We start from the raw sequence: 26,702 nt of genomic DNA, 5'->3' as shown, positions 1-26,702 counted from the left end.
TGTTCTACCCTGTGCTTTGCAACCTCAATCCCCCCCATCACATCAATAGACCCCTCCCCACTTCATCTGCAGACCCCCCTGCCCCAGTAGAAAAAATGAATAGGAAGGGGGGCAATTTAGCTCCAAAAACTGCCCCCTCCAAGCAGTTGGCCTACCCTTCCTTTCTCCACCCCTGGAAAATGTGCTGTGCTCTATTCCCTACCCCCACCCCCACCCCACCCGCGTCCCCCGCCATGTATGTTCTCTTCCTACTTGCTACTGAAATGGAGTCCCTTGTGCGACAGAGAAGATCAGCCGGCCGACTGCCTGGAGGGGGTTAGAGATAGCCCTGCCTGAAATTGATCACACCCAGCATCGAGAAAAGCAACAAGCAGTTTGCAAGAGGTTTTTTTTCCCCCACCTAACTTGAGAGATAGGCGTAATGAGTGCATGATGGTGAATTCAGGCTCCCGAAAAAGAAGGGGGGAAGAAGCGACATAACTTTTCCTTATTTCTCAAGTGGGAAAGGGGGAGGCAGGTCACAACTCCCTGCGGTCTTGGCCACCTATACATATAGTAACACTGGATCAACCCAGCAACTGCCCGGGGAGGTGGGGGATGGTGAGGGGGAAGAGTGGAGATGGAATCTTAAATTATTTTGGCAGCCAGAGAGAAAAGGGAGCCAGCTCTCTGCCATACGCCCACCCCTAACTCCCACCAAGTCTGGGAAGGTGGAGTTCTTGGCAGGCTGGCATCACACCTCAGACTCTGGCCCATCATAGCTGGTGTCAGAGGCTCTGGTCAAAATGTCCCGTTGGTGCTGTGGCAGCTACCGATGCGGTGGCTCTTTCTTCTTCTGCTGGTGAGGCAGGTGTGCCTGGGGCAAATGGATGTGCCCAATCAGACTCAAGGGAGAGCTCACAAAGTTAGTGGTGGAGTGCGAGGTGGCCAGAGTGGGCAGGCAGCACTTCTGAGGGGCTGCTGTCATGGGGAGCACAGCCTCTGAGGGGATCAAGAACGCCGGTGCCAAGCGGAGCTGGAAGACCTTAGGAGGTGGCCCATTATTCTGAGCCGGGGCCGCTTGAGCCGAAGGTGGAGTAGGAGTTGGAAGTGCTGGGGAGACTGCAGGCTGTTCCTCTTCACAGCTCGGGCTTGGCTTTTCAGGAGTTTTTGCCTTCTCCACCTTCAGGATCTCTTGCAACTTCTCCAGCTGAGTGCGACGAAGATGGGAGAGCATGCGGCTGTGCTGGAAAGACTCCACAAAGCTCTCAATGGGGAGATCCCAACATAGGAACTGCTCCATTTGTTCCTGTGGACAAAGAAAGGAGGATGAAATGGCCATTTTGGATAGTTGGTGTTCCAAGCAAATTTCAACAATCAGCATTTCCCGGTGGGTTTTTCTGCTGAGCCATAGACCGACATGGTGCTCGTCCACATTTCTATTTACAGAGGTGGGAGTTTAATCTTTATTTAGCATAGAAACATAGAAAACTGGCAGCAGAAAAAAGATCTAGTGTGACCTTTGAGTTTTTTTAACTATGCTTATTTTTTTTATCTATTTTAATTTTTGTCAGATGATGGACATATATTTATCCCAACTATGTTTAAACTTAGTTACTGATGACTGACCCACTACTTCGGCTGGGAGTTAATTCCAAGCTTCCACTCCTCTTTTTGTGAAGTAACACTTTCTATCATTACTTTCGAACTTCCCTCGTGTCAATTGGAGGTTATGACCCTGTGTTCTTGATTTTTTTGCTTTATTATTGAAAATACTGCCTTCTAGAACTTTATTCACACCCTGAATATATTTAAAGGTTTCAGTCATGTCCCCGGCTCTTTTGTCCTCCAGGCCAGGGGTCTCCAACCTTGGGAACTTTAAATCTGGAGGACTTCAATTCCCAGAATTCCCCAGGCAGAAAAGCTGCCTAGGGAATTCTGGGAGTTGAAGTGCTCCAGGCTTAAAGTTCCCAAGGTTGGAGACCCCTGCTCCAGGCCATAATATTCACTTTCCTCAATCTCTTCTGATACGTTTTGTCCCTCAGATCTTGCAATTTCTTCTTGCCCATCTCTACACTCGCTCAATCTCATCAATATCTTTTTTTTTAAGTGAGGTCTCCAGAACTGGACACAGTATTCCAAATGGGCTCTGACTAAAGCCCTCTGTAACACTAGGGGTGGTACAGTGAATTTAAAGGCAGAAATGAGCATAGGAATATTCCTATTCCTTTTGTACTTGCTGTGATTATAGAAAGAAATTCCAAACTTATTTCTGTTGTTTCTGGGAGCTTTCAAAATCGAAAAACTTGATTTTATTGAGGGCCGGATCAGGGTTGTGTTTGACCTCAGGGTGTGTGTTTGACCTCAGGGTGTGTGTTTGACCAGGGGGCATAGCCAGCTTGACATCACTCATGTCAGGAGCACCTGTGGTGGCCTGAGTGCTCGGCCAGTGAAGACGGGCTCCCAATCTCCATTTTTGGTTGAGACAGCCTCCTGCAACCCTCTGCCAGCAAAAATGGAGCTCCATTTTTGCTGGCAGAGGGTTGCAGGAGGCTGTCCTAACCAAAAATGGAGATTGGGAGCCCATCTTCACTGGCAGAGGCACCGCAGGCCGGTCCTTCGCTGTTTCCAGGGCAGCCCCACAGGCTAGACCTAAGCACCCTGCGGGCTGGCTCAGGCCTACGGGCCTTGGGTTTGACACCCCTGACTAAGAGTGTGTCGTGTCCCACTCCTCCGCTGATGGCCGGGTCAGGGAAATCCGAATCAGGCTTGCCTCTGCAGCTCTGCCCAAAGTCCTAGCAAAGTCCTCAGAGCAGGCAGGAGACCAGTAAGTGACTTCAGCAAGATAAGTTCGACTTTGCCTGACTCAGAGACTGCCAGAAAGCAGATCCTTTATATAGGCCATGGGGTGTGGCTCCATGACTCAGCACTCATTAAGGCCTGCCCCTCCCTTCCTTCTGTTGCCTCCGCCTATCCAATCTTCTGATGCGAGGGTCACTCCAATCAGCTGTTGGAAGTAAACTTTCCTCAGGCTCACATGCTGGGGAGGAGGGGTCTAGCTGCTCCGTTTGCCTGGGCATGGAGCCAGGGCTGGGGCAGGATGCTCCCTCCTCTGCAGCCTGCTTGGGCATGGAGCCAGGGCTGGGACCGGGAGGTGCCCCCTCCTCTGCAGCTTGTCTGGGCATGGAGCCAGAACTGGGGCCGGGAGGCATACATTCCTCCGTGTTCGGGAGCAGATAAGCAGACCCCGGCTGTGGTGAGAGCGGACAAGACACAACAGAGTGTTGGATGAAGACTGAAAAGATTCAGGTTCAGGTCGATTCATAGCCGTGGAAGCTCAGTGGATAACTTTGGGTCAGTCACTCTCAGCACTCATAAAGTTTTTATTGTGGGAGAAACTGGAGAAGGGAGAGTAATGAAGGCCCCTATAAGCCTGCGGAGGACAGGTGATGCGGTGGTATATGAGAATGGTCTCTGGGAGATGGGTGGCGGAAAAGATATGCTGCTTAGGGAACAATTAGATAAGTGGTGGGGGAGCCTGCAGCTGCATAACAGGCAAAGAAAGAACCTCAAAAAGGAACCTCCCTAACTTACCAGTTTGGAAAAAGAAATGGTAGGAGATTTGTACTTTCAGACTTGCAAAATTCTTGCAAGTTAATGTAACCTTACAATAAAGTAGAATTAGCTCATTTAGTTGTAGTCCTTCTCTGGACTACCTGAGGAGGCTGACAGATAGGGTATAAATCTAGAAAGCCACCACATGAAAACTTGGTACATGTATTTATACAATATACTAAGTTTAATCACCGACCTTAGTTTTCAGGTTGCTGTGTGAATGCAGCTTGTTTAGTTAGTTTATTGTTTAAATTAATTAAATTAATTTATTTAGGTCATTCCTAACTTCAAGTGACTTAGAGAGTTCACAATATAATAAAAAGAATAAAATATAAAACCAGTCAAAAACAAACCAGTGAAAACCAATAAAGAAGAAGATGGTAAATCTGGCCAATATCAAACTCACAAGGGGTCCAATCATCCTAGTCCAGGTTGGGGGGAATGATGGCTCTTTTATGACTTGTGGACTTCAACTCCCAGAATTCCTGAGCCAACCATGGCATCCTCCATGGGAGTTGAAGTCCACAAGTCATAAAGGGGCCATTGTTCCCCACCTCTGCCCTAGGCCAAACTCTAGGAGAAGAGCCAGGTCTTCAAGGCCCTCTACAATGCTAGCGCAGTTTAATGTTTTGTGCAAATCCAGAACATGGGTTAATTCAAAAATCAAATTAATTGCACTGTGCAAATGCAACTCCTTATAGGAATTGCTAACGTATTGGCTCAAAAGGTGATTAAGGGAAGCTGCGAACTCCAAGGCTACATTCACCATTTGCCAAAGGAATAGATGGAGGAGAATGACACCTGGGACAAGATTACAAACATCGACAGATAAACCAATTTCCTTCAGTTGTCCTGAACTACAGTTCCAGTAGCATTGTTATGCCAATGGGTGCTGATGGGAGCCGGAGTCCAAAACAGTTGGAAAGCCCCATACTGCCCCACATTCTCATTTAAGAATGGAAACCAGTTCTTTCCAAGCCATTCATATCAGCACAAAACTTAACAAGCGTAATTGGCATCTGGGGTCCCTCTATTTTCTTAGCCCCTTGACCATATTCTTTTGCAAGCAAAGATGCAAAATCCCCTACGAACACATGTGTGTACATAGACACATGCTGCACAGACATTTAACAGCCAGGTACATAGTATCTGTGGCTTAGACTGTTAATCCAACAACAGCATTTGGAAAAGGCTTTTCGGTCATCTCTTAATGGAAAAGAAGCTGTTCCAGTCAAAAGCTCTACAGATAGTCCTTGACCTACGATCACAATAAAGACCAGAACATTTACTGTTAAGCCGTGTGTTCGTTAAGGCAGGCACCAGGGGACTGCATCCAATTTTACAACCTTTTTTTGCCACAATCATTAAGCAAGTCACCTCCAGTCATTAAATGGGACATCATGTGACTGCAACTTGTGACCTTCCCTGCTGGCTTCCCCAATTTCTTTGCTTGCCAGAAGCCAACCTGGGAAGGTCCCAAAAGGTGATCGTGTGCCATAAGTGCGAGCTGGTTGCCAAGCATCCGTATTGCGATTGTATGACTGCATGGACACTGAGACAGTTGTTAAGAGCAAAGTCTAGTCGTAAGTCACCTTTCTCAGCACTGTCATAAATGTGAATGGTTGCTAAACGAACAGCCACAAGTAGAGGACTACTTGCATGATGTTCTTTGTTTCATTGCAAGCTCATTATAAGAAGGCAGCGGGGGTGGCTGCAGTACTAAAGCTGTGCTACCAGCTCTCCTACCAGGAGAGACTCTAAAACTCTGGCTATCAGCAGATGGCAGCACTCAGCTAACTTTGACTGATCTGGAAAGTTAAGTTAGAACACAGAACATAGAAGTAGAACATAGAGTAATAGAGTTGAAAGGGGCCTCGGAGGTCTTCTAGTCCAACCCCAAGGCTTCAGTCTTTGTTAACTCTTGGATGAGAGACCTCCTGGAATTTCAAATCTTAGACTAGACCAGGGGTCTCCAACCTTGGCAACTTTAAGACTTGTGGACTTCAACTCCCAGAATTCGTCAGCCAGCAAAGCTGGCTGAGGAGTTCTGAGAGTTGAAGGCCACAAGTCTTAAAGTTGCCAAGGTTGGAGACCCCTGAACTAGACAGAAAAGTTGGGGAGTAATAATCCTTGAAGCAGGCAAATGGTGAGCCTGGGTTTGTCCATGGTGTCACCAGATTTGAGCTTGATGCGAAGGAGGCTTTTTAAATATATAAATGCTGTAGGGACCTATATGTCCCTACAACATCATGCCTCACCTCCACTCCAAGTGTCTTGCTCGCTCTCCCAAGGAGGGGACGACGTTCCATAGCTTGAGTACCACTGAAACAGTCCAACATGTTTAATTTGATAATTGTTGTTGATACGATCATAGTCATAACATAAAGGAAGGCTTCGCACAACACATTTGAATCTGGTTACTCAACTCATTTTTTTAAAAAAAATGCACAATACATTGAACTGAAACTAACCACACAGCTCAAGTGTTCAGCTAACAGGTAAAAAGAAGAAGTCCTAAAGTTAACCTTACACAAATTTGATATGTTCTGGGAATCCAGGTCTTAGATCTTTCATTGGTCCAGTTCAGCGTGTTGTGTTGCCTGCAACTCTAGCCAGATAGATAGTTTGTGACAGCTAAAAGGCTGTTCAAAGCTCCATACCGGCCGCAAGCCAATTCTTGAGAGATGCAGCTTGGAAAAGCCGTATCACTGCACCTCCTTGAAGCCCAACGTTCAAATAACAAAAAAGCCCCCCTTCTCAAGCTTAGACAGAAGCCAAGGAAAACTTTCTTGTTTCCATTCCTTGTCCGTTACACCTCTGCCTTTCCAGGCATGGGCTGGAACAAGTTTGGGAAGCTGACCTTTGATGGGATGGCATGGAGAAAGATGGCCTGGAGTTACTTTGCTCTATCTCTATGTGGGAAGAAGATTCAGAGAAAGAGTTTATTCCTTTTACGTATATAAAAAAAGAGGACTTCTGGCAGCAGCCCTGGAGAAGCCAGCCTAGCTTGTCCCTCGTGACTCACCTCCACTTTGGCCTCTACGTTCTCCAGTTCAGCCTGTAGCCTGCTCAGGGCGTTCTCTGGAGTCCACTTCGCCATACACGCTCCTGTTGGACAAAGGGCAAGTTCAGCTTTAACATCCACATGTCAGCCAGCTGTGCTGTGATCCTTGCACCATGGCAGGAAGGAATGCCAATCAAGGTGTGCTACCCAATCTTTGCAAGCAGAATATAATCCCAGGTTGCCAACTCCAAAGGGACAGACTATACTAGTGCCTTCAACTTCTGTCTTCTCTTTCTCCCGTTGAAGGGGGCTAGAAGTCTACATCCTACGGGGACCAATTCAGGGACAAGGTGTTTTAGCTTTGAGGAAAGATGACCAAGGAAGGATAGAATACCATTTGTCAGGGACTTGGGAGGGTTTTTACAGAAGAAGGACAAGCCTACTGTCTCTCATTCCATACTGGAGGATGTGGGATACAGTAATGGAATAAGTTACAGGAGGGCCTGATTTAGAATAGAATACAATAGAATAACAGAGTTGGAAGGGACCTTGGAGGTCTTCTAGTCCAACCCCCTGCTTAAGGCAGGAAACCCTACACCACCTTTAGACAAATGGTTATCCAACATCTTCTTAAGGACTTCCAGTGTTGGAGCATTCACAACTTCTGCAGGCAAGTTGTTCCACTGGTTAATTGTTCTCACTGTCAGGAAATTTCTCCTTAGTTTTAAGTTGCTTCTCTTCCTGATTAGTTTCCACCCATTGCTTCTTGTTCTACTCTCAGGTGCTTTGGAGAATAGTTTGACTCCCTCTTCTTTGTGGCAACCCCTGAAATATTGGAACACTGCTATTATGTCTCCCCTAGTCCTTCTTTTCATTAAACTAGACATACCCAGTTCCTGCAACCGTTCTTCATATGTTTTAGCCTTCAGTCCCCTAATCATCTTTGTTGCTCTTCTCTGCACTCTTTCTAGAGTCCCAACATCTTTTTTACATTGTGGCGACCAAAACTGGATGCAGTAGTCCAACTACGGCATTACCAAGCCTTCTCTGTGGGGGCACCCACCCTCTGGAATGAGCTTCCACCAGGACTTCGACAACTTCCTGACCTCCGGACCTTCCACCGCGAGCTGAAGACATATTTATTCTTCCGTGCAGGACTGGCATAAAATTATTATTATTATTAATTTTAATGGGGTTTTATGATTGTAATGTATTTTAATTATTTTAATTATGGGCCAAATTGAATAAGCTTTTTAACATTGGTTTTAACTGTATTGTATTTATTTATTGTTGTTTTTACCTGGCTGTAAACTGCCCTGAGTCCTTCGGGAGAAGGGCGGTATAGAAATTAAACTATTATTATTATTATTATTATTATTATTATTATTATTATTATTATTATTATTATTATTATTATTATTATTATTATTATTATTATTATGTGGTATTAACGCTTCATGCGATCTTGATTCTATCCCTCTGTTTATGCAGCCTAGGACTGTGTTGGCTTTTTTGGCAACTGCTGCACACTGCTGGCTCACATTTAAATGGTTGTCCACTAGGACTCCAAGATCCCAAATTTAATGTTAGAGAAACCCCACTCACACTCATGTATTTGAAATGGGTGCCCTTATGGACCAAATCAAATCCAAATCTCATCAGAAGGTGTCTCTAAAAAGCCAAGATGATGTGCGATTTTGCAATGGAAGCACCAACCCTTTTGATGTGTGTCACATACAAAAATGGGGAGGACCAGTGGTAGGATTCAGCCAGTTCGCACCACTTCGGGAGAACCGGTTGTTAACTTTCTGAGCAGTTTTGCAAACTGGTTGTTGGAAGAAATTATTAGGACAGAGAACCGATTGTTAAATTACTTGAATTTAAGTAATTAAATTGAAGTCTACTGGGAGGGATTTCAATCAGTTAGGCACAACTACCATCTTGAACATTTTGGAACCCTCCTCCCCCCAATGTGCCAGCACTGAAGATCTATTCGGTCCCTTTCAACTTCAACATTCATGCTTCAGTTGGAGCTTGTAAAAGAATGGTAGGATGGCTTCGGGTTGGCTCCTGTGTTCACAAATGTTCAAAGAGCTAGAAGCATTTGCTCATTTACAGTATTTATATACCGCTGATTCTCCATGGATTTCTGGGTGGGTTTTTTCACAAAATTGAAAAAAATCCATTCAAACAATGAAAATCGGTAACACAATTGCATAAACCATCTCAGTATCTGTACTGATTGATCACACCCAATCATTAAAAATTGCAAATTAATTAATGCTACTAAAGGCTCTACAGAAAAGCTCTGCTTTGAATTTTTTACAGGAGGGCACCCGTTGCTTCTCCAGGGATAAAACTGTTCCATGGAGATGGAGCATCAAATGAAAAACTCTGGACTTTTTTTTTTTTTTTGGTCCCTTCCGTATCATTCGAGAAGGGGAGAATCTCAAATTCTCAACCTGTGACCGACATACCAGGTAGGTTGATTCTATGACATGGAGGTAGTCCTAGAAGTATCTCAGTACTGAGCCATTTGTAATTTAAAATCAGTACAGGTAGCCGACTTACGACCATGATTGAGCCCAAAGTTTCTGCTGTTAAGTGAGACATTTGTTAAGTAAGTTTTATCCCATTTTACAACCTTTCTTGTCACATTTGTTAAGTGAATTACTGCAGTTGTTAAGTGAATCTGCTTCCCCTTTGACTCTGCTTGTCAGAAGATCACAATAGCACTAGCAATAGCACTTAAGACTTATATACTGCTTCATAGTGTTTTTACAGCCCTCTCTGAGCGGTTTACAGAGTCAGCCTATTGCCCCCAACAATCTGGGTCCTCATTTTACCCACCTCGGAAGGATGGAAGGCCGAGTCAACCTTGACTCATGTGACCCTAGCAAACTGCAACCGTCATAAATATCAGTCAGTTGTCAAACAGCTGAATTTTGATCATGTGACCATGGGGATGCTGCCATGGTCATAAGTGTGAAAAACGGCCACATGTCACTTTTTTCAGTACTGTTGTAACTTTGAACAAATCACTAAATGAACTGTTGTAAGTAGAGGACTATATGTACTTTAAATTGTACTCACTAGCCTATCAAAAGCCTGTGCAATGACTGTGGAACAGATAAAGATAACACAGGGCCTCTGATGGCGCAACAGGCTAATGCAGCCTATTATTAACAGCAACTGCTTGCAAGATTGCAGGTTCAAGTCCCACCAGGCCGAAGGTTGACTCAGCCTTCCATCCTTTATAAGGTAGGTAAAATGAGGACCCAGATTGTTGGGGGGCAATAAGTTGACTTTGTATATAGTATACAAATGGATGAAGACTATTGCTTGACATAGTGTAAGCCGCCCTGAGTCTTCGGAGAAGGGCGGGATATAAATGCAAAAAAAAAAAACAAAAAAAAAACCTTAATGCAGATGGGTAGCTGTGTCTGCACCAGCATAAAATCTGGGTGTTCTTCAAAGGCAGCCCATCCAGAGCACATTGCTGCAATCAAATAGTTAAAACTGTGTCTACAGGTAATCTCTGACTTACGACCACAATTGGGACAAGAAAATTTGTCATTAAGCCATGCCAAATGAATGTTAACTGACACACCCCTGATATTTTTAAAAATCTTTTCTGCCAGGGTCATTAAGTGAATCCCTGTGGTCATTAAACAAGACATCACATGACTAGACCTGTGCCCTTCCCTGCTGGCTTCTCCACTGACTTTGCTTGTTGGAAGTCTGCTGGGAAGATCCCAAATGGTGATCACAGGACTGCAAAATGCTACAACTATCATAAGTGCAAGTCAGTTGCCAAGCACCCAGACTGCAGGGATGCTGTGACGGTCATAACTGCAAGGAACAGTTGGATGCCAGTTTTTTCAGCATTGTCGTAACTTCAAATGATTGCTAAACAAAGGATCATAAGTCAAGGAGTACCTGTGTACCTTCTGCAGATAAGGTAGCCCGTATTTCCTGGGCAATTGTAGAAGGAAAAGAGGGACTGGGGTCTCAGCAGATGGCCCATCTCTGATCTCCTTCCACAAACCTCTGTTTCCCAGGCTCTAAATCATGGGAGTCTAACCTTGGCAACTTTAAGACCTGTGGACTTCAATTCCCAGAATTCCCCAGCCAGCCATCTAGATCAGAGGTCTCTAACCTTGGCAACTTTAAGATTTGTGGACTTCAGCTCCCAGAATTCTGGGAATTGAAGTCCACAAGTCTTAAAGTTGCCAAGGTTAGAGTCCCCTGATCTAGATCATTCTAAATCAGTGGTGGTGAACCTATGGCATGCGTGCCAGAGGTGGCACGCAGAGCCCACTCTGTGGGCATGCGCACCGTCACCCCAGTTCTCTTTTGGATCTCTGCTGCGCATATGTGCACACCTCCCGCTGGCCATCTGGTCTTCAGGTCTCTGTTGCACATGCGTGGGGCGCGCGCGCATTCACCCACACCTTGCCATTTGGGCAGGGCACGGGCACATGCGTGGGGTGTGCACGCATGCACGGGGTGCACGCATGTGCCCACACTTTGCACTTTGGGCACTCGGTGCCTAAAAGGTTCGCCATCACTGTTCTAGATCATATTGAGGCAACGTTTGCATAAATGCTTACCCAATCCAGTTGAACATATATTGACTGTATCAGTAAGTCACATGACGTTTGAGGAATTTTAACTTCTAAATTTGTTTTTTTTGGTTCAGCATGTCATGCATGACACCATGTGTGTGCTTTTTTTTATTTATTTGCATTTATATCCCGCCCATCTCCGAAGACTCAGGGCGGCTTACACTATGTCAAGCAATAGTCTTCATCCATTTGTATATTATATACAAAGTCAACTTATTGCCCCCAACAATCTGGGTCCTCATTTTACCTACCTTATAAAGGATGGAAGGCTGAGTCAACCTTGGGCCGGGCTTGAACCTGCAGTAATTGCAAGCAGCTGGTGTTAATAACAGACTGCATTAGTCTGTTGAGCCACCAGAGGCTTAAATTATGGTTTGGTAGGTAGTACCAAGTCAGAAAATGGGTTAGTCTTTTCCAGCATAGCTGGAACCGATATCACCAAAGCCAGTCACTATACGATTCTTTCTTCTCTTTTCCTTAGACTGTCAGGAGATACTCAGCCAAATCATGATTTGTTTTAATCATAATTTTCCGAATAAACCACAAGTGACATCCTGCACACTCAGCTGTAAATTATGGCATACGAACCATAATAATAACAAATACAAGTAAGCAAACCACATTATTGGGTTAGGAACAATTTTAAATCTAGTTTCGACATAATGTTGGGACAATGGGAGGGAAGCTTCCCCACTTTATCCCTGGCATTTCATTAGTTGCCACTTCTGTGTGTTTGTGGAAACGTGCAGAGTGATAATCATGCATCATGTCTCAGACATCCCTCACGTTATAGGGCAGTGTTGGCGAACCTTTTACTCACTGAGTGACAAACGGGTATGCGCTTTGGGTGCGCGTGTGCACTCATGTGCACATGCGCTAATGTGCAACTCCTCCCCATGCGCTGTGCGTGCAATTGCACCATCTGCACATTTGCACACTTTCGCCCGTGCCCCCGTGTGCTGTGTGCACAATTGCACCATCTGTGGTGCATGTGTGGTTTTCACGCGTGCAATGCATGCGCGCATGCCATCTGTGCATGCGAACATTACGTGCAAGTACTCTTGCACTCATGCGCAAATGCAAATGCAAGCGCAGGAGAGCGCTGAAGACCAGCTGGGTCCCCTGAATTGCGCACCGGAGGCCTGAACACCAGCTGGGGCACGCGCGCAGGTGCAGCTGCAGGCGAGTTGGGCGACAGCCCGGGTGCCCAGAAAGATGGCTCTGCGTGCCACCTCAGGCACAGATGCCATAGGTTTGCCATCACGGTTATTTATTTATTTATTTATTTAATTAATTAAACTTTTATACCGCCCTTCTCCCGAAGGACTCAGGGCGGTGTACAGCCTACATTAAAACAATTAATATACACAATAAAATAACAATTAAAAAACTTATTCAATAAAGGCCGAAATTAAAACCGTCCAATTGACCATATAAAATACCCAATAAAATTAAAATTGAAAAATTTAAAATTTAAAAATTTAAAAATCAGGTTATAGGGCGAGAGAGGAGGAGAGGTGGGTTTGTTTTCTGCTATGCCCTTTTTCTTTCAGTCAATCTCTCTCTTTCTCCAACTCCAGGGAGGGTTTAGAGTAGACTTCAGAAAGTTATGTGATCCCCAAGAGGTGTCTCCCCAAATATGACGTACAGGTAGTCCTCAATTTATGACTGCAATTCAGCCCATTGCTGAGCAAGACAGTTGTTAAGTGAATTCTGCACCATTTTATGACCTTTTTTTGTTGTTAAGTGAATTGTGCAGTTGTTAAGCAAATCTGGCTTAACCCCCATCAATTGCTTGTGGGAAGCCAACCAAGAAGGTTACCAATGGTGACCACGTGACCCCAGGATAGTGCAATGATCGTAAATACATGCCGCTTTTCAAGCGTCTACATTTTGATCATGTGATCATGGGGATGCAGCAATGGTCGTAAGTGAGAAAACTGGCCTTAAGTCACTTTTTTGCAGTGTGTTGTACCTTCAAACAGACATTAAAGCACTGTGAAGTGGTATATAAGTCTAAGTGCTATTGCTATTAAAGGAATGATTGTAAGTCGAGGACTATCTATACTGTAGCTGAAATCTGTAATCGAAACACATTGTCTCAGCTCAGTAAAATTACATAGAATATAGAGTACAGAATAATAGAGTTGGAAGGGATCTTGGAGGTCTTCTAGTCCAACTCCTGCTTAGGCAGGAAACCCTACACCACTTCAGACAAACGGTTATCTGCTCTCTTCCTAAAAACTTCCAGTGTTGGAGCATTTACAACCTCTGGAGGCAAGTTGTTCCACCAATTAATTGTTGTAACTGTCAGGAAATTTCTCCTTAGTTCTAAGTTGCTTCTCTCCTTGCTTAGTTTCCACCCATTGCTTCTTGTCCTGCCCTCAGATGCTTTGGAGAATAGTTTGACTCCCTCTTCTTTGTGGTAGCCCTTGAGATATTGGAAGACTGCTATCATGTCTCCCCTGGTCCTTCTTTTCTCTTTCATATCTCTCATTCATATATTGCATTACAGTGGAAGAAATATGTCACTATTGTCCAAACCAGTGTTTCTCAACCCCAGTAACTTATAAGCTCTGGGGACTTCTATTCCCAGCATTTCCCAGCTAGCATACCTGGCTGAGGAATTTGGGGAGCTGAAGTCTACGCAGCTTAAAGTTGCTAAATTTGAGAAACTCTATTCCAGAGCAAAGAAATGCCTTCCGTATAAAGTTGCTGAGCCCTCACTCTGCTTGTTTCTCCATCTATTCATCCTTCCAGGTTGTAACCTCATCCTCCTCGTAACCAGGGAGCAGGGGCTAAAAGGAAGTCAGGAAAAGGGATCTACATGTTTTCAATAAACTGAAATTGGATAAAACCAACTGTGATCATAAATTAGGCCCACCCGTTATGAATATGACACCACAGGTAGTCCTTGACTTATGACCACAATTGAGCCCAAAATTTCTGTTGTTAAGTGAGACATTTCTCAATTGAGTTTTGTCCCAGTTTACGACATTTCTTGCCTCAGTTGGTAAGCGAATCACTGCAGTTGATACGTTAGTAACTCGCTTAAGTGAATCTGGCTTCCCCATTGATTTTTGCTAGTCAGAAGGTCACAAAAGATAATCACAGGACACTGCAACCATCATAAATATGAATCAGTTGCCAAGCATCTGAATTTTGATCACATGGCCATGAGGATGCTGCAAAGGTTGTAAGTGTGAAAAACAATCATAAGTGCCGTTTTCATGTTCACTAAGTGAACTGTTGTAAGCTGAGGACTACCTGTATTATGAACCGGTCTACTCTGGAATCCTACCTTTTGCAAGGTAGGCTAAGTTTAAAGGGCAGCAGACTGTCATGAACGGAATGGGACAACTTACTATGGGACAAGCAAGGGACACAATGGCTCAGTGGCTAAGACATTGAGCTTGTCGACAGAAAGGTCGGCAGTTTAGCGGTTCGAATCCCTAGTGCCGCGTAACGGGGTGAGCTCCCGTTACTTGTCCCAGTTTCTGCCAGTCTAGCAGTTCGAAAGCACATAAAAAGAAATGCAAGTAGAAAAATAGGGGCCAGCTTTGGTGGGAAAGTAGCATTTCATGCGCCTTTGACATTTAATCATGCTGGCCACATGACCACGGAGACGTCTTTGGAGAGCGCTGGCTCTTTGGCTTTGAAATGGAGATGAGCACCGCCTCCTAGAGTCGGGAACAACTAGGACATATGTGCGAGGGGAATCTTTACCTTTACAGTGGGACAATTTAACAATTCTATTAAACTAAATAATTTTTTTTTTAATTTTTGCCATTCACATTTCATTCTGTCCCTCCTTTCACACCCTTTTTTTAAATGATTCTATTCCACTATTTCTTTGTTATTAGTGTAACTCTTGTGTCCTGCAGTGAGTTGGCCATCATGAGTTGACTGTGGTGAGTTGCCTAAGGCAAGTTGGCCATGGCGAATTTTCATAGACCCATTATGAATGAAGCCCTTTTGCTTAAAGATACTCTCAGACCTGCAAAAGTCGGGACCACTAACAAATGTTTTGCCCTTTGCTGACCATCTAGAGCAGAGTTTCTCATCTTTGGCAACTTTAAGATGGGTGGACTTTAACTCCCAGAATTCCCGAACCAGCAATCAATGTTGAGAAACACTGATCTAGATTAAAGCAGCCTAGATTAAACCAGATTAAGCCTAGATTAAGCCTAGATTAAGGCAGATCCAATAGTCCTACCTTTGCCTCTACTCTGGGAGAAGGTGGGGTGGGGGGAGAAAGACAGACACCAAGTGTTGCTCACCCAAGCGCTGCTGTTTGTCATGACAGGTTTCCCGTAGCTCTTGCAATTCCTGGTATTTGATAGCGAGGGAAGCTTTGCCATTCTCTAGCCGAGGCTGCAAGCCCAAATTTTGCTTGGCGAGGTTATAGTTGGAAGCTAGGTGCACCTCCCGCTCCAGCTGCAGGTTCTGGAACTGAAAAGACACATATTTAATGAGCGTCTGGGCCAGGCTGAAAGGTCTCTGTATGCTTATCTGTTCAGCTTGTCAGAGTTTCTTTGGGTTCTGCATGGCTATCCTGGGCATACAGTACAGGGTTTCCCCATGAATGCTTGGAGAAGATTTGGATTTCTCACCCAAACGGGGAAAGCCACTTTCCCTGCTAAAATAACGTGCATGTCTGGTAACCCCCCTAGCAACCTAGTTGTCAGGGTTCCAAGGAACACTCCCAACGAAATAAAGTTCTGAGGCTTGAGGTTCCTCAAAGTTCCAATTTATTAGAGATGTCATGTTGGCATAGCTGGGAAAACCCGAAACTGAAAGCTTCCAGGTTTTCCACACCCAGTTGACAGTTCACAGCCCTGCCCCACACCCACAAGTTCATCACATTGTCCAATCAACTCTTCACACTCAATTGGATATAGTCTTCAGGCAGTCTACGCAGACGCAGGCAAAAGTCCTTGAATACGGAATGTTGTTATGACTAACTTTCTACCGCTCCAACAACTCCCTCCCAACTTCCCCAACTAAAATATGTGACAGTTAAGAAGCAAAAAGAAAATTGCCTTCCAAAACTGACACAAGTTTGATACTTTTGCTGTTTTCCCCCAAGTTGCTGTTTTACAGATCTTTAGATCCTGGCTTCCTTCTGTATCTGGCAGCTTATTCTCATTTGAGTTACTTTTTTGCTAAACTTTGCTTTACTGTCTCTACTCTTGTCTAAGTTTATCTGTTTATAAGGGTATAGATTTATGCACTATGCCTAGTGATGGTTTTGCTAGCATCTCCACCATCTCTAGCACCACCAACATCATTTGAGATTCAAAATCTATTTGAGCCAATGCTGTAAAGATACAGTGTTCAACAATACAATCTGAAGACACAAATTACATTTTTGTTACAAAGTGATTTGGGCTGTTTCAGTACAAAACAGTAAAGAAACAGTAAAAGAAACAGCTTGGAGGCACCCACAGTGCTTGAGTCTTGGAGCGATATAGTGTGGTGAATATATACCATAGGAAGGTCAATAGCTGTGTTCATACAACATACTGAAGCAGGTCATAGAAAGGCTGCCTGGATGCAGCATACAAAGTTTGATAATGTTAACCCAGTGAATTGTGTGGTTAGTTAATGGTTTGAGGTGTTGCTCAAACAAGACAGTGGATTAACATGGTAACTAAGTTTAAAAAAAACTTATGTGAATAGACCTACCAAGCAGGTCTGAATGGATGCCTAAAATAAATCTAATTATTTAGCAGCTGCTACTGCTGCCACCAATATAAACAGGCCTAAAGAATGTTGTGCTCAGAAGTCATGGATTTTAATCTCCACGAAATGACCACTTTAGGCAAGAGACCAACTTTCAGTCTTCTACAGTCAGGAGCTAAAATTCTTACCTATCTTATATGGATGTTATACCTATGAGTAGAAAAAAATAACTTTAAAGGATTAGATGAGAGAACCACTCATACAACTTGAAGAGAATCATTTAAAATCCTGGTGGCTGCATGAGCATAATTTGCAAACTTGATTTAATTTTAATTTTGGTTTCTGTGAGATTTAATGTATTGTGCAAATCCAGAAAAATAAGTGTTAAGTGTGCTGTGCAAATGCAATCAGGGGGCATTATGTCACACTTTCATTCAGGGAGTTCACCTAACACTCCATATTAAAGATGTGAAGGGAAGTCATTTTTCCCCTGCTAATCCAAACATTAATATCTGAGGTTGGAGCCAGATTTTCCTGATTATTAAAGTTTTTATAATTTTTCAAACACAACACTTTTGACAGATGTCTAAGCCAATTGAATGTACACATTAATTTATAGATCTACTCATGTTTGTATTCTTTAATAGGGGCCAGTTTTTTTTAAAAAAAAGTTGTACATGCCTTATCACAAAACAATGTACAGGTGGCAAAATGGTATTTATTAGCTTTGTCTTTTCCCCATTAAACAGTTGACTGAAAAATAAGTATTACCAGCCATTAGCTGTCACAATCAGGCAGCATCTTCCCACTGCCAGATGCTCTGTAGGCCTCCCCTAATATCATGGGCCCTTGAGAAGTTACTCCAGTCTGTGTTTGTTCCTTCACACTAGCTAACTCCAAACGTTCTTCATGAAGGAAAGTATCTAAGGAGCATGGTCAGCGTATTCTCTGTCACCAATTGGCACTCAATCACTAAATGTGGTTTACTGTTTCTGGCTACAGCAAGCATAGAGCCACTGAGAAGCTGCCAAAAGGTTATTCTTCTAGAGCAGGGATGTCCAAACTTGGCCCCTTGAAGAGTGGTGGACTTCAACTCCCAGAATTCCCCCAGCCAGCAACTTGCTCATATTTATAGCTCATGCTGGCTGGGGAATTCTGGGAGTTGAAGTCCACCACTCTTCAAGGGGCCAAGTTTGGACACCCCTGTTCTAGAGTTATTGTCCTTATCAAACCTCTGAGCAAACCAGAATAACAACAAAATTGGAAGGGACCTTGGAGGTCTTCTAGTCCAACCCCCTCCTCAAGCAGGAAACTTTATACCATTTGAGACAAATGGTTGTCCAATCTCTTCTTTAAAATTTCCAGTGTGGGAGCACTCTCAACTTCTGGAGGCAAGTTGTTTCACTGATTCATTGTTCTAAGGAAATTTCTCCTTAGTTCCAAGTTGCTTCTCTCCTTGATTAGTTTCCACCCATTGCTTCTTGTACTGCTTTCAGGTGCTTTGGAGAATACATAGATACTCCCTTCCCCAATTATGCATCAGATATTTTGGGGGAGCACAACCCTTCAAGCATAAGTTACTATTTACTGACTTGATAAATATTTACTATTTACTGACTTGTAAACCAAACTGTGAGAACTCTGTGGGAGTCTTGAAACTATGACAAATTGGCTTAAACTTAAAAGGTAACATTTTGGGATCGTCTTCTAATAAACATGCTATATAATATTTGTGGTCTATCTTGTACTTCACTTGAGCTCATATTTGGGGAAGACAAATGTATTTATTGGACCATCTTAGAGTTATGGGGGCCATTGGGGATGATAAACTATGGGGGAAAGGACTTGACTATCTTGATGGGCAATTTTTCAGACGGCACTGGGCTCCTTGTGAGATCTAGCAACTCAGCACCCCGTTCACACAATACTGTACGCTGTCTTGGTAACTGAATTAACCCACTCTGTTTTGAATAGGAGACTGAGCCATAACTCTCCAAACAGGCTGGGTTCACACAACATACCAAGCAACAAAAGACCAACCAAGATTAAAATTAACCACAATTAGCACAGTGATTGAGAGCGGCTGCTAAGTCTTCTAATTGACCCGGTTAGGGATTTTGTATCAAGGCAGCCGGCATTGCCTCGAGAGCACACCAAGGACAGGAGCTGGGAGTACCCAGCTCATCTGAACTGACAAAGATATTGCAAAAGTGAGGCTGTTTTTCTGGCCATTGTTGGAAAGGAGGCAGAGAAGGTGCCTTTCCAAAATCAACAGCCTCAACGTCTCCTTGTGAGGATGGATGACAACATGTGTGACGTTGCAACTGTGAGACCAGGAGCAGATTCCAATGAAGGTCTGGGGGGCCACAAAAAGGGGTGGGGAATTCCTGCAATTGTGGGGGGGGGAGCAAGGAGGAAGTTAGCTGGATGCCAAATAAATAAGGGAAAGAAAGGGGGGAGGTTTTGCTTTGTTTCCACGCCTGTCGAAAGGCAAAAATCATACGCCATTTATGATGAAAATGCCTGACATGCTGTGGCACTTAATTCGGCAACCTTTCTCTGTTACCCAGCACAAGACATGTTGCCTGCCTGGCTAGACACAGTCAACACCCCCCCCACCCCCATCCCCGCCCGTGTTTCCATGGCTGAGTCAATGAGGCTTTGCTGGATCTCGGAAAAGACATCCCTTTCTTTTCAGCACAGAGAAACAAAACAGGGGGCCGTGGTCACCATTGTGGCTGGTTTTCGCCAGAGAAAGAGGGAAGGGAGGGTCTGGTCCAGGATGGGTCTATCCTGCCAAGACAAAAGCACTGAGGCCTTGGAAGCATCCTCCCCCCCCCCCACCAACCAACACACCCACACCCTCCCTGGATGACTCCATCTCCAGGACCCCAAACAGATGGAGGCTTCTTCTCGGCATTTCTTCTGGCATAATAAACGGGGTGTATTTCAAAGAGTGTTGTGGAGTGGGGGAGAAACTGCTTTTCAGGGAAAGGAGGGGAGCTGAGTGACAGGTGGGTGGCGAAGACCAAAATCTGACAACAATCCACAAAGGGGCCTATAGCATCTCTGGGGGGCTGGAGAGGTGGAACCAGAGTAGCAGAACACCTCGGTTCAAACTGGATCCCAGTGGCAGCTTTTAGAGGTGGGACAGAGAAATACGGTGTCTTGTAATCCCCGGAGCTAGCAGAACAGGATGAGAAGGGGGGGTAGATCTTCCAAGGGCATATCCAATAGTTGGGGCAAGAGGGCCTCCCAGCCTGGGGCCCAGCTATCCCCTTTTGAGTCTTGTGCATTTGGGCCAAGAGCTTCCGTGAAAAGGCCGAAGGTCTGGGCATTGTTTCTGGCACCAAGCACAGGCCTGGCTGGACTGGCACTAGCCCCCCTCCCGTGCCAGACTCCCAGCCTCCTGGCAACCAGAGCTGCCTTTGCTGCAAAAAGGGGTCGGGGTGGCACAGCCCCGGGGATGCCACGGGCAGTTTCGGCGGGCATCGATGCCTCTTTGGATGCTCGGATTATTTTCCAAGGGGGCGGGGGCGGTCTTTGTATTTGGATGGAGAGGGATGGCTGCTGGGGTCGGAGTAACGCAAGCCGCGGGTGCGTGCAGCAGAAGCCCCCGCTGGAAAGCAGGATGCCACCCTCCCACCTCTCTCTCTCTCTCTCTCTCTCTCTCGCTCCTCCGGAGGGCCCGATCCTCTCTCCTCCTGGGCTTTCAACCCGGGAGCCGCGGCTTTACCTTCCTGCTCAGCTTGACGATGCGCTCGAGCCAGGTTTCGTCCCGCATGAGGGCGCGGAGTTGCGCCGTGCTGAGCGCCCCGAAGCCCAGATCTACCGCCGAGGCCCGCGGGCCCCGATCGCGCTCCATGATGTGGACGGAGCAGACGGAGCGGCCGCACCTGGAGGAGCGGGATCCTGCACCTGCACCTGCACCGCCGCCGCAGACCGCCAGAGGGCGGCCCCGCCGCTCTTAAAGGGGCCGCCTCCGCCGAGCTTCCGTTGTTTCGGCTGGGGAGGAGGGTGGGCGCGGCAGAAAGTCGGCGCAGGCGGCGGCGAAGGAGGGCGTTAATTGCACGTGCTGGGCAGCCCCCTCCTCTCAAAGGAGGAGAGCAGACAAAGGGGAGGGGGCTGTGCTGCCTGGAAGGCAGATGGAGCGTCTGAGCATGTGTAAAGTACCCAGCCCGTCGCCGCGTGCGAGTGATCTCGAGGGGGCCGAGAGAAAGGATGCGTTCTGCGCCGTGAAAATTGGACGGTCGCTTGGTGGCTGCCTGCGTGTGTCACCTCCTCTTTGTGCTAAGCTTAAGGCAGGCAGGGCCATGGAGGCGGGGATGCCCGGCTTGGTGCGAGGTCTTTAGCCTGTTTCATTTTATGTATGTGATTAGCTGATTTAATCCTCCATCAGCCTTAGGAGGAGCCCGAAGCAGGGTATACGGGGTGACTCTTCATGGTATCCTCATAACGACACTGAAGTAGGCCCGTGCTGGGCAAAATGAACAGATCTCAGATGGTGATGGTGATTCTGCTCGCAATAAAATATCTTAGGCCACCAGACTCCAAATGTTGGGCTTAGACAATTTAGAACTATGCAGACTTCAGTCTAACCTAAGCATAGTAGATAAATTATCCACCACAATGTCCTGCCTGTCAATGACTACTTCAGCTTCAACCACAACAATACACAAGCAAATAATAGATACAAGCTCAAGGTAAACCGCTCCAAACTCGATTGCAGAAAATATGACTTCAGCAACAGAGTGGTCAATTGCCTGGAATGCACTACCTGACTGTAGTTTCTTCCCCAAACCCCCAAAACTTTACAACTACTGTTGACCTCACCCCATTTCTAAGAGGTCTGTAAGGGGCATGCATAAGCGCACCTGCGTCCCTGTCCTAATATTCCTTTTTACTTGCATCCAAATTATGTTTATACTTTTACCTGTTATCTTATATACGATTGACAAATAAATTGTTGTTGATGATGATATAAATGTATATGCTGCTTGGTGCTGGGATAATCATCTAATGAGCCCCATGGTCCAGTGGGGATTTGAACCATGGCCTCTTTGACCCTTTAATCCCCTTTGGTGCAATTAACATTCCTAGTAAATGGTTTAAGCACCCTTTTATAAAGAGAAATTGCCCCAAATTCTCTTTCCAGGGTCAATGCAGGGAGGTAGGATTCCTGAACAAGCATCCAGAGGTTGCCTTGGTCTGCCCAAATCCCTGGCATTTGGGAAGGGTCTCCCTAGGTTGTAATGCCACCCCTGTGCTAACTTTCCTAGATGGATTTCATCAAGCTGTTTGGTGATCATAGTTGCCAGGATGGTTATAAACATTTATTCGTTGAATTGATAAAGCTCCCCATCTTGTGTGTAGGTTGGTCTAAATGAAGGGTTAGAATCAAGAGCGGGTGAAGTTCTAGTACCAGTTTACAAAGCCTTGATAAGACCACACTTAGAATATTGCATCCAGTTCTGGTTAGCACACTATAAAACACGTTGAGACTCTGGAAGGAATGTAGAGAAGAGCAACAAGAATGATTGGGGTCTTGGAGGCTAAAACATGAAGAATGTTACAAGAATTGGGTATGTCTAGTCTAATGAAAAGAAGGACTAGGGGAGACATGATAGCAGTGTTCCAATATTTGAGACGCTCCTACAAATACGAGGGGGTCAAACTATTTTCCAAAGTACCAAAAAATAAGACAAGAAACAATGGATGGAAAATAACCATGGAGTGAATCACCCTAGAACTAAGGAGAAATTTCCTAATGGTAAGAGCATTCAACAAATAGAAAAGCTTGCCTTCAGAAGTGGGTGCTCCATCACTGGAGTCTTTTAAAAAAAAAAAGCGGACAACCATTTATCTGAAATGGTATAGAGCGGGAATCTCCAACCTTGGCAACTTTAAGCCCGGAGGACTTCAACTCCCAACATTCTGGGAGTTGAAGTCTTCCAGGCTTAAAGTTGCCAAGTTTGGAGACCCCTGGTATAGAGTATCCTGCTTGAGCAGAGGGTTGGACTAGAAGACCTCTAAGGTCCCTTCCAACTCTATTATTCTATGTTCTATGATCCCATAATTAAAATAGCAGAGCAAAAAACTTGAAACTATTACAGCAAAGCTGTTGAAAACAAAAACTAGAAACAAAACACACGGGAGAATGCAGTCACAATCTTACACACAATACAGCCATTTTATGGGCTCGGTATTTTCATGGGATCCCCAGGGCCAATGGCAAAACCAGGTTATGAGGACCTTCTGGCAGGCCAGTATCGTCAGGGCCACTCTCACCTTGGGGAGGAATGTGGCTTCAAAGGGTAAGTGCCACACCAAAAAAGGGCCAACTCCCGGGTCCCATCAGATAAGTAGACGGAACCTATAACGAAGGTGTCAAACTCTATTTCATTGAAGGCTGCATCAAGTTATGTATTTGACCTTGTCCGTGGAGGGAGGTTGGGCAGGGCCAGAGTGGGCGTGGCCAACTTGACATCACTTGTGTCAAGGGTGCCTGTGGTGGCCCGAGGACTCTGCCAGAGAAAATAGGCTCCCAAACTCCCAATGGGAGCCCATTTTCTCTGGCAGAGGTACCACGGGCCAATCCTTTGTAAAGACAGGGCGGCCCTGCGGGCTGGATCTAAGCACCCCACAGGCCAAATCTGGCCCCCGGGCCTTGAGTTTGGCACCAGGGCTGTTCAAAACCTGATGGAACGACTACTGCAAGGGCTCCCAGGGTAGTTCCTACTTGATGATGTCCTAATTTCAGGGAAAACATGGAGGAATTGGGGAGGTTAAGAAAGGTCTTGAGCATTTTCGGACAGCGGTTAAAAGTCAAGACAAATAAATGCCAGATAGGGGTCGAATCGTCGATTTCTTGGGCTACGGATAGACAAGAAGGAATTCACCCTACTGAGAGCAAGGTTAAGGCAATTAGGAAGGCTCCAGCGCCCAAAAACAAAGCAGAGCTGCAGGCATTCCTGGGATTGGTTAATTTTCGCGGTCTTTTAAAGAACAAAGCAACCGTTCTTGAACCGCTGCATAGGCTCTTAGGAAAAATACTGTTTGGTCTTGGGAAAGTCAGAAAATAGGGCTTTTGAAGCAGTAAAGAACCTGCTCTCAAGTGATAGCCTGCTCATCCAATATCACGACTCACTACCCCTAGTGCTGGTTTGCGATGCATCCCCTTATGGGGTGGGGCTGTACTCAGCCATAGACTTCCAAGCGGCACAGAAGCCCTATAGCGTTCTACTCTAGAGCGATGTCCTCCCCAGAGAGGAACTAGCCAATTAGACAAAGAAGCACTAGCCATTGTATCAGGGGTCAAAAATTCCATGAGTATGTCTTTGGGCGGAATTTTGAAATCGTGACTGACCACAGACCGCTACTAGGATTACTGGCTGGCGACCGCCCAACGCCTGTGGCACTTCGCCACGCTGACCCGATGGACTATATTTTGGCGCTTATTCGTACAAGCTGCAGCATCGACCAGGAAAGAAGTGGGGCATGCAGGCGCGTTAAGCGATGCCCACTGCCAGGGGCGACCGAAGACCCCACTCCGGGACACCCATCCTCCTTATTGACTCGTTGGACTCTGGCCCAGTCACATCAAGGAAGTGGCTCGGGCATCATACCGGACATTGTGTTAAGGACTGTACTCGGTTGGGTACAGAGAGGGTGGCCGCTGCGCGGCGAGCAGTTCAAAGAATTTGTTAAGCGAGATGAGCTCTCGGCTCAAGGGTGCCTGTTATGGGGTGATCGTGTAATAATTCCTGTTAAGTTAAGGGGCAAGGTATTGGACCTCCTCCACGAGGTCACCCAGGCATCGTAAGGATGAAGGGTTAGCTAGAAGCTATGTATGGTGGCCACTCATGGGCGCAGAGATTGCTGAGAGGGTAGGGAAATGCCAAGCTTGCCAAGAGTCAGACCGCTACCCCAACAGCCCCAGTCAGAGAATGGGAAAAGCCCCAAGGGCCTTGGTCAAGAATCCACATTGACTTTGCTGGCCCTTTCACGGCCAACGTTCCTAGTGGTGGTGGACGCATTCTCAAATGGTTGGAGATCATACTACTCATGAAGTCCACCAGCCGAGGCAGTAATCGCAACCCTCGCCACCTATTCGCAACTCACGGGTTGCGGACACTCTGGTGTCCGACAATGAGCCCCAATTCACGGCAGCCCAGTTTGAAGAGTACCTGGCAGAGGAAGGCATCCGACATGCCCTCTCTGCCTTTCCACCCTGTCGAATGGCCTTGCAGGCGTTCCGTCCGGGCGCTAAGGAGGCATTGTCAGGCTCAAGCCAGGTGACTGGCAAACAAAATAGACTTTTTCCTAGCCGTCCAGCACAGAACCCCAAGCACAGCCACTGGGAAAAGCCCAGCCGAATTGCTAATGGGACGGAAACTCCGGTGCCCACTTGACCGTTTGAACCCCATTACACACCGAGGGTTACAAGGGGAACTAGAAAAACAAGGAAATGAGCATAGGCGACGGGTGTGGGCCCGAAACTATAGGGGACGGCCCGAGTTGGTCGCAGGACAATAACAAAGATAACAGGCCCAAAATCGCATGGTAGAGCTACCAGACAACGAGTGTGGCGGCGCCACATAGATCAGTTAAGGAAGCGAATAACTGACCAAACCAAACCAATAGAGACAGGTAATGACCAATACCACTTTGAATCCACAGCTGACAATGACCGGGAGGCGCAAGACTTAGCTGAGGTCCCAGAGTTCCAGCGGCGCCATCAGGTCCCGAGGAAGCAGCAGGAAAATTCAAAAATTAATCCAAGGCGGATGGCCAAGAAAAGAGTCGGCCAATAATCCGGGCCCCGATGGCTCAGAGAAAGAGCTGGGAGGAGAAAACAGCCCTCCGACCAGCTCAAAACACCACCCAGAACTGAACCGCAGGTCAGAAAGAACTAGGAGGCAGGTTATTTGCGTGACTACGAAAAATAACATGTAAATAAATATGTAAATAGAGACAAAGTGTTTTCTGGGAGGAGGTGTTATGTATTAACAGTTGTACCTTTAAATATTTGAGCGGGAAATCAGCACGTTGCTGATTGGACGAAGCCTCCTGCAGAACTGTATAAAAGGAGAGGTTTTTCCCCCAGCCTGTTGCTGGGTTCACCCTATATTAAAGAGCTGTTGTCACTACCCTGGTCTCCAGCCTCGTTACTTCCCGAACTTAACACTAAGCATAGTAGATAAATTATCCACCACAATGTCCTGCCTGTCAATGACTACTTCAGCTTCAACCACAACAATACACAAGCAAATAATAGATACAAGCTCAAGGTAAACCGCTCCAAACTCGATTGCAGAAAATATGACTTCAGCAACAGAGTGGTCAATTGCCTGGAATGCACTACCTGACTGTAGTTTCTTCCCCAAACCCCCAAAACTTTACAACTACTGTTGACCTCACCCCATTTCTAAGAGGTCTGTAAGGGGCATGCATAAGCGCACCTGCGTCCCTGTCCTAATATTCCTTTTTACTTGCATCCAAATTATGTTTATACTTTTACCTGTTATCTTATATACGATTGACAAATAAATTGTTGTTGATGATGATATAAATGTATATGCTGCTTGGTGCTGGGATAATCATCTAATGAGCCCCATGGTCCAGTGGGGATTTGAACCATGGCCTCTTTGACCCTTTAATCCCCTTTGGTGCAATTAACATTCCTAGTAAATGGTTTAAGCACCCTTTTATAAAGAGAAATTGCCCCAAATTCTCTTTCCAGGGTCAATGCAGGGAGGTAGGATTCCTGAACAAGCATCCAGAGGTTGCCT

General features: G+C 45.7%; 1 protein-coding gene across 1 annotated transcript; it reads right to left on the bottom strand.

Moving 5' to 3' along the window:
• Window positions 1–808: 808 nt before the first annotated feature.
• Window positions 809–20,776, bottom strand: VPS37D (VPS37D subunit of ESCRT-I). Its single transcript, XM_058164279.1, has 4 exons — window positions 20,648–20,776; window positions 15,507–15,678; window positions 6,620–6,702; window positions 809–1,288 (listed from the first exon to the last, which is right to left on the bottom strand). The coding sequence occupies exons 1-4, from the start codon at window positions 20,774–20,776 to the stop codon at window positions 809–811; spliced, it is 864 nt and encodes a 287-aa protein (XP_058020262.1).
• Between the last annotated feature and the right edge of the window lie 5,926 nt (window positions 20,777–26,702).

This window comes from Ahaetulla prasina, chromosome 1, assembly GCF_028640845.1.
Source record: "Ahaetulla prasina isolate Xishuangbanna chromosome 1, ASM2864084v1, whole genome shotgun sequence".
Taxonomy (NCBI): Eukaryota; Metazoa; Chordata; class Lepidosauria; order Squamata; family Colubridae; genus Ahaetulla; species Ahaetulla prasina.
This window is presented reverse-complemented; position numbering and strand designations above follow the sequence as displayed.